Source organism: Cajanus cajan, chromosome 4, assembly GCF_000230855.2.
Source record: "Cajanus cajan strain Asha chromosome 4, NIPB_CcT2T_4, whole genome shotgun sequence".
Taxonomy (NCBI): domain Eukaryota; kingdom Viridiplantae; phylum Streptophyta; class Magnoliopsida; order Fabales; family Fabaceae; genus Cajanus; species Cajanus cajan.
Window position 1 is genome coordinate 73,837,423 of NC_138520.1, and position 8,649 is coordinate 73,846,071.

At 29.0% G+C, this 8,649-nt stretch overlaps 1 protein-coding gene across 2 annotated transcripts; it reads left to right on the forward strand.

Moving 5' to 3' along the window:
• The first annotated feature begins 3,452 nt into the window (after positions 1-3,452).
• On the forward strand, positions 3,453-8,436 carry LOC109795894 (uncharacterized). 2 transcript variants are annotated; one of them, XM_020355452.3, is made up of 10 exons: positions 3,462-3,794; positions 4,387-4,441; positions 4,841-4,876; positions 4,952-4,996; positions 5,766-5,849; positions 6,086-6,157; positions 6,305-6,343; positions 7,379-7,478; positions 7,848-7,998; positions 8,108-8,436. In XM_020355452.3, exons 1-10 carry the CDS (start codon positions 3,604-3,606, stop codon positions 8,115-8,117), a joined length of 783 nt encoding a protein of 260 aa, XP_020211041.1. In that variant the 5' UTR covers positions 3,462-3,603; the 3' UTR covers positions 8,118-8,436. The 2 variants fall into 2 exon arrangements, with proteins under 2 accessions (XP_020211043.1, XP_020211041.1); XM_020355454.3 differs by lacking the exon at positions 8,108-8,436 and having other exon boundaries at positions 3,453-3,794; positions 7,848-8,002.
• Positions 8,437-8,649: the final 213 nt, after the last annotated feature.

Genomic DNA, 8,649 nt, shown 5'->3' on the forward strand with positions numbered 1-8,649 from the left:
GGAAATCATCATTAATTTTCTACTACTCTTCTATCTTTTAATATAAACTTAATTCTTTCTAATTAGAAGTAAATTATCATATATATATATATATATATATATATATATATATATATATATATACAATTTTTCCAAAAAGAGTGCCAAAAGTTGAATGTAATTCATGAATAAAAGGTACTTAACACATAATTTTCGACATTTTATTTCCAGAAAACTTGCATTTGTGCAATATCAGACGTTATTATATGCAGTACTAAATTTTTTTATCCTTTTTATTAGAAATCATAAAAATATGTATTTTTCTCTCTCTTTATAAACTTTCTTTCATTGATATTTATCATTTATGTTAATATTAGTGTATAAGCTTGATATGCAGTAATATTTTTAACCTTTCATAAAAATTTAAATATAAGTAAAAAAAATAAAATTGATAAATCATGATTTATTTTAAAAATTAAAAAAATCAATTTACATAAGTACTTATATTAGTTTTAGTTAAAAATATCTTATAATAAAAAAATTGTGTCATTTATTTATTATTTGAAGTTTTTAATACTTGAGATTTTCATTTTAATTAAGAATGTCAACCATATTGATGATAATAAATTTTAACTCCTCTCAAAATAAGAATATTACACTTTATTTCATTTAATTTAGTCAAATTCTTCTTCTTTTTAAATTCTATTTCAGATTTCAAAACTTATTATATTTAATATTCATTTAATTATACTTTATCAAACAAATCCCGAGTAACAAATCCAAATATCCTAATATAATATAGCTGTAAAAAAAATCTTAATAAAATATTAATTTTTTACTTTGACGTACAAAATTAAAATTAAAATTTTTTAATTACAACATTAATTGGTATGTAATTATGGATAAATTTTAATTATTTTTTTTACTTCATAGATAATTTATCGTTATTGTCATTGATATTGTTATTTTTTTACTTCAAAACTTTATCACAAAATTATATTATTAGTTGTGTAAACTGTTTTGCAATTAGATCTTATAATTTTTTTTAGGATTTTATTATATTCGTCGTGTTTTATGATACGACTGTTGGAAGTGAAAACGATGAGGATATGAAAATAAATCAAATAATGTAAACGAGGATCATGGAAATATTATACTGTAATTGATAAGTTATCGAATAAATTGTTTTTTGATGTTAATATTTACAAAGGATAAATAATAAGTTAATGAACTTTTTTTTTGTTTTAAGAGATTTTTTTTTTGGCTTGACTGCTTCCTTTAATTTAATATATAATGTTTGACTTTTATTGAAAAAAACTTAAGTCTTACATCGACTAGAGATTAAGCAATTAAATAATATATAAGTAGAAAGCAACCCTTACCTTACAAGCCAATTTTTTAGGGTTGAGTTAGACTTAAATTTACTATTCTAAGATGCTAGCAGAGCTATCTTAGATTCTTAAAAATGGGTCACTTACCATTGATACATGTACCTTGGGCATGAGGGGGTGTATTCAAGTCCCGCCAATCCTAGATCATTAAAAAAGGGTCACCTATCATTTATTCACGTACCAAGTCCAATAGTACTGGACGTGAGGGGAGTGCATCCTGGGCATGAGGGAGTCTATTCAAGTCTCGCTAATCCTAAATCATTAAAAAAGGGTCACCTACCATTTATCCACGTACTAAGCCCAATAGTGTTGGACGTGAAGGGGGTGCACCCTAGACATGAGGGAGTGTATTCAAGTCCCGCGAATCCTAGATCATTTAAAAAGGGTCACCTACCATTTATCCATGTACCAAATCCAATAGTGCTGGACATGAGGAGGTGTATTGGGAAAAACTCAAATTCTACATCGATTAAAGATTAGGCAATTAAATAGTATATAAGTGGAAAACAACCCTCACCTTACAAGTCAGTTTTGTAAGGTTGAGTTAGACTTGAATCTACTATTCTAAGAACTTTAATTTAATTAATAATTTTTCTACACCTCTAATAAATTATAAATGATTCTATAACTTGTTAAAGTAATATTATAAAAATAAACATTACTACCATATAATTCATGATTGGAAGATTATGGATCCATAAAAATGTGAATCGGCTAGCATGCAGTTGTTTCAACTTTATAAATGATTTTAAATTTGATTCTTGAAAAATATTTGTAGTTTATATATATATATATATATATATATATATATATATATATGATAATGGTGTAAATTTTTTTTACATTATCAATAATTAATAATTCTAATTAAAATATATTAATTTCTATACTAACAAAATTATCAAAATTAATATATTATACTACTAATGTAAATCGATAAAATATATGCCAACATCTTATTTTTCACTAGACAAAGATTACACTAATTCAGGCTAAAACAATACTTTAGATATTTTGAGTTGGAAATCAAGAATGAAGATTACTTGTTTTGATTTTTTGAGTTGTTCTTGAAATATGTTGGGAGAATATTGAATGATGAATGGTTGCATGCATATTTTGAGCCTAAAATTGACTTGTTTAAAATGTATATATGTGTTGTTAGTAGTCACATGTTGTTTTGGTTGCTAAATTTTAGGTTTTGTGTTAAAATCATGATTCAACTAAGTGCAAAAATCATCATCGTGTTAAGCGCGATTTTATGGCACTAAGCGTGTAACAGATTAAAGGTTTTTTCTCTCACTAACGTCAAACATAGTGTTGATAGCATTTGACATGAATTAGAAGAGAACTATCTAACTTGATCATATTAGATGTGAGTTGAAGGGTGTCAAACGTAAATCTCTTTGGAAATCTCTAACTTGGTGATGTTAGATCCTAATTAAGTAACATTATACATGATTAAGGTAATAGCTCTTTGTCTAGACAACACTAGATGCTAGTATTGTGACGTCGAGTGTGAATCAAGTAGAAACTCTATAAATCAATTATTATAATAATATTATTTTTAGTATCTATTAATTTAAGAAAACACTTTATTTGATTATCATTTACTTTATAATTTATCCATCTTTTTCATTTATAAACATTTTATAAAAAAATTATTATAATTCAAAATATTTATGTAAAATGGTAAGTTTTTAATTGATAAAAAAATAATTTTTAAAGTTTAATACTTAAAAATTATTAGAATATCCATATAAATAAAATATTTGTTTTATTCGAAATAATCTTTAAAATTAAGTAAATATTTTTTATTATAAATAATTGAATAATATTAAACAGGTAAAACATTTTAAACAACTAATTTTTAAAAGAGAAATATTTACTATTTATTCCATCAATAATATAAATTTGTTATAAATATAATTAGTTTATATTTTAATATTACTATATGTGATATTTATTTATTATTATTTGAATTATAATATAATTTATATTTAAAATAATTAATTTATTATAAACTTTAATTATATAAAATTTTATCTTTTACTGTGAAAATTTGCTTTGCTTGATTGATCCCAAGTCCCAACACTGGTGAGACCTTGCAAATTTCAACGGATAAGCCATTGATTTATCTCTCGAAAAAAAAAAAAAAAAAACACTACACCCTTGTTCTATTAGTATCTTCTGAGTACAAAACCAGAAGAAACGGTAACAGAAGGGTACAACTACAATGGCCACTGCAACTGCAAACTTGGCACTGTGTCACTGTCAATGGCCTTCATCTTCTTCTTCTTCTTCTTCTTCTCTACCCATGCAGGTCAGGTTTTCATGTAGAGCCCATAACCTTTCAGCTTCAGCAGTTGACAAAACCCTTTGCCAAATCAAGAATTATGGTGTCATAGCTTGCCTCAGAGCTAACAGGTCCTTCTTTCTTCTCTCTCTCTCTTTTCATATGAAGCAGCTTTAAGTTTTAACAACAACAAAAAAAAAAGTGCGCAAGTTTTTTTTTTTTTTTTTTTTTTAATTCTTATAATCAAATTTGTTTTTTATTTTCCCGTCTTTGTAGTTTCTCATTGGCTTTCTTCAAAAATATTCTAGAAAAGTAAAATAGGGTGGAAAAGATGAAATAAGCCTTTCTAGAAAACTAAATTAGTTTATGCATAATTTAATTTGTAAAAATTCTGTCTTATCAGATTGTCAAAAATATCATTATTAATTTATGTATGAACTAATTTTAGTTTATAAAAATTTTATTTTTATTTTATTTTTATTTATCTTTTCTAGATTTGTTTCGGAGAAGATTATGTAGAGGATGTGATTTTTTTATATTTGTTTTTCTGTCCTCTTTTTTGCTGAGCAGGGTTAAGTTTACTCAATGTATTAAGTTTAGTACAGGCTAATTCAATTTTATATGCTAGTACAGGCTAATTCTCACAAAGGCACTACCATAGTCAATACTGTCTTTTGAAGCCTATTTATGCTGGCTTACTTTTTATTTTTCACTTATGTATAGTGCAGAAGTGGCCATGGAAGCTGCAAATGCGGCAATAGCAGGGGGCGTTTCAGTTGTGAGTGTACTTTGATGTTCTTTTATTTTTGTTTTATAAATTTATTTTTAATAAAAAAATCAGAGGACATTTACATGAATCTGATTTGTCAAGTTTTAAAATTTAACCAAATAGTTGAATCAGTTTAAATGCTTTTGGGCCATCTAGATGTAGAATTACTCAGCCTTGTGGCATTTGAGAAGATATGAATTACTTTTGAGTCTTTTGTTCAACCTAAATTGCCCAAGATTATATGAAACTTGGGAAAGTTGAGAAGTTTTATGAGTGGAAACAGCCAGGTCTTCAGTTTGTGGAGCAATGGACAAAGATAGATATATCTGTTTGGAAAATAATTTACTTGACTATATAATTTAGTGGTGTGTTTCTCATCATCTATTTTCTTTTTATTTTTACATGTAGTTGGAGATTGTGGCGTCTACCCCAGGTGTGTTCGAGGTTGTTTACCTAAATTTTTCTACGTCACTTGTCTTGTTCTTAGATTTCTAATTCATACGCTTCTGGTCTGTGTAGGTTCTACAGCAGCTGGTGAAGGAGCATCCTACAATGGCCCTAGGGGTATCCTTTCATTCTCTAAGTTTCTATCTAGTTTCTCACATGGCATCAATGTTCTTTGTTAGGGTGTATGCCATGTGAACCTGCCCGAAGTCAATGAATCAGAAGAACATATCATTGCATTCTCCCAGTTCATTGAGTTTTAAGATTGTGTTGATGTATAGAATCACCTAATGGACATGCTGATTGACACATATGATGATTATCATCAAGAACCACTAATCCTCACTCTTGACTCTTGGATTTTTTTCTTTCTGTGAATTTTGCATGGTTATCAAACACAGAAAAGTGATTTATCCTTTGGATTATATCTAACAAGACCACAATATCTTGTAGAAATTTTGGGGGAAATTTAAAGCTGAGGCATTTGAAATAGTTCTAGTGTTGGATGCGTTATGCCTGTGGACAAGTACATCTCCATGATTTCCCCATCATCAGTTAAGAGGAGTGTCCTACCTAGCTTCTAATACTTTTTCTAAGTAATATCACCAAAATTTACCTGAAGTTTCAAACTTTCTTCTGTTTCAATATCGTCTAGAAGACTGTAATAAATTGATTTCTCTTGCAAATTTTAACTGTACACAGAAATTATTATAAGATGGGAGTTTTTTTTTTAATTGCAGGATATTACTAGCTCGTGAAGGAATCCTATTGAATTCTGATGATTTGTTTTAACATATTGATGATCAAGAATCTTATCATTTACAATATTATTTCATGAAATCACATTTCTTTTCAACGGTTGTCTGAACTTAACAGATATTGCCCTTAGGTTGGAACTGTTCTCAGGATTGAGGATGCAAAATCTGCAATTAATGCTGGAGCCAAATTTCTAATGAGTCCTGCAACTGTTAAGGTTTGCAATTTTATTTATATATAATAAATTACTAATGTGTCACATAATTTGTGCTTGTGCTAAAATGTTTATTAGTATTATTTTGTTTTTCTTCTTTTTCTTATTATTACTCTTGTTTGAATTAGCTTGGGAGATTATTGACTGTCAGATTTTCTTTGGGTAGTTCACTATTTGTGGACATACTCGGATGTCTAACCAGTGTGCATTTTTCTTTAAAATTGTTTATTGGTTATCAGGACATAATGGAAATGGATGACGTACAAAGTGGTGAAATTTTATATATTCCTGGCACAATGACTCCAACCGAAGTAAGTGCCAACTTTTAGATTCAAGCCTTCTACAGATCTCATGATTCATTTGTGTATCCTTATTCCTTATTTCATTAATATTCTACCTTTTGCATTTTTTCCTAGAATACATTGACATCTCCTTAATGATCATTTTTTGCAATGCAGATATTGTCTGCATGTGATGCAGGTGCTAAAATGGTCAAGGTAGGCCTTTCCGTGTTATTTAATGTTTACTGTGTTGAAGAGTATCGAAATGTGGATAATATACATGCATTTGATAGATATGCATGACGACACCTTCTGCAGAGATGAGTGAAGACTCTTGATTTTTTTCGGCCTGTCATTTTCCCATTTCTTCAAAATTTCATTCTTCTATCTGCTACATTTGGAACAATATGTCCCAGGTTGCGTGCATATACCAGTCAGCAGGCAACTTATTTATTTTTTAAACAAAAATCTTTCCCATGTTTTTAAGCTTGTCTCAAGTATTTCTTCTCAAATATACTATAGATATATAATTCTTGATTTGATATTAACTCAATAGCCAGCAAAGGAGAGAAATAAAATGAACGAGAAAAAGACAGAACCAAACCTGTGGAAAGATAATCAACAGGTGTTGGAAAAAAGGATCTGAAGGGTTATTTAATCTTTATATTTAGAGCTGTCGACCCATGCTCAATTTATTTTTTCCTTTCTAGGGTTCTAATTCACATCATAAAGATTCCAACTCAGGTTAAATTCCCACTTCACTTACATATTTATGATTCTTCTACTAAGTTTAGGTTCTTCGGGTGTTTTATTCGGAGGAAGCATTTACTTGCTTGCTTGGGATGAATTTTCTGCCTTATCATAGTCCAACCCTCCATCCTAACAAAGGCCTTGAGATATTGATATTCTTGCTACATCTAGCTCCTTTTCTCCTTTGACTGTTGGAGCAATGCATTAAATTGTCATCCACTGCAATTATTACTGAAGTTGTAAATGGATTGAAATCTAGACTTCTCTGTCTTCATAGTTTTTATTATCCACTTCAGTTGCAGACTTTGCAGTCATATATTGAATCAGACACTAATATGTATGTACACATTAAAGGTCAGGATTAGAAATTACTGAGTTATTCAAAGGTCACATTATGAGTGATCCAATGGTCAAGATAAGGGTCACATTCATAGACTAGCATCAAACACATTTTATATTTTAAGAGAATTTCTTATACTTGGCTTTTAACTTGTATGATAGATTTATCCAGTTTCTGCACTCGGAGGATTTCAGTACATATCAGCACTGAAGAAGTCTTTTCCTCATGTCTCTATGGTTGCTTCTCAGGGAATAACAATAGGTAGTTTTACAGTTTTCCTGGTGTGGTGGATTATATATTGAGTGATATTAACTACTTCACTTAACTCTCCATTGTTTTCTTTTGCCAAACATATAGTTTATAACTTACTAGTGGTGAAGTTTCTTGTTAAGTTATAATGCATATATATATAAAAAAAAAATCACTATCCAATGTGCTTATGCACTGTATGATATTTTTTGCATACACTTCTTTTAACAAACTTCTTATGGAACTAGTTTTTAGAAGAATTTGTCTATAACAGCTTTTGACAAATATGCACAGTACCAACCTCATCCATATACGTCCAATAGACACCAGGCATTTTAATTAGTAGATTAAGTTAATGACTTTATCTCTAATTGCTTGTAGCTGCTATTGGGGAATATATTTCGCGAGGAGCATCATCAGTTGTTTTGTCAGATGCAATATTTGATAAAGAGGCAATTGCACAACATAATTTCAGCAAGGTATATGAACTTGCACATTCTGCTGCCTTGCTGGCTGACAAAGCTGTGAATAGGTAACATTTTGTTCTTGTTTCAATATTTAATGGTTGTTGTTTTCTTCAAGATCTAGACAGAATGGTTGTTTGACGTGGTTGTTGCATTTGTTTTGAATCATTTCATTAGAATTTGTTAGAGCAATTAATCAACAAGAAATACTAGAGTGGACGATGATCTGAAACGGCGGGTGGACTTCTCAGGGATTTAAACTTATAGTCCTTCCTATATCTATAAGAGTTGTATACTTATATCAATGAGACAGGGCTGGAGTTACAAGAATTGTATCTGTCTTAAATCCCTATTATGCCATATGAACACAATCGTTCAATTTTGATTTTCTTCCTTCAGGTCTTAAGGTGAAATGTTGTGAATAATTGGTAAATGGTAACTATTTGTTCTCTATTACTAGTAAACGCATGATTCATTTGTTATGAAAGTCAGATCAATTGCTATCACTTTCTTAAGATATTGCGGTTTGTGTCTATAATGTTGAAAGGTTTCATTCTTAACAAATGTTACCAAAACTAGATCAATTATCATTTTGTTACTAATTAGTGGGTCATTTCTTCAACTGTGAATTAGTTTTTATTAAGTTTTTACCGAAAACTTTATATATAAATTTAACTTATCATATTTTCAACAACATTTGTATGAACTCAGGTTTAGAA

Coding starts and splice junctions, on each gene's coding strand:
- LOC109795894 (XM_020355452.3), top strand. CDS start 3,604: ATGGCCACTGCAACTGCAAACTTGGCACTGTGTCACTGTCAATGGCCT. Junction 4,877..4,951: donor CTACCCCAGGTGTGTTCGAG/GTTGTTTACCTA, acceptor TGGTCTGTGTAG/GTTCTACAGCAGCTGGTGAA. Junction 6,158..6,304: donor GCACAATGACTCCAACCGAA/GTAAGTGCCAAC, acceptor TTTGCAATGCAG/ATATTGTCTGCATGTGATGC.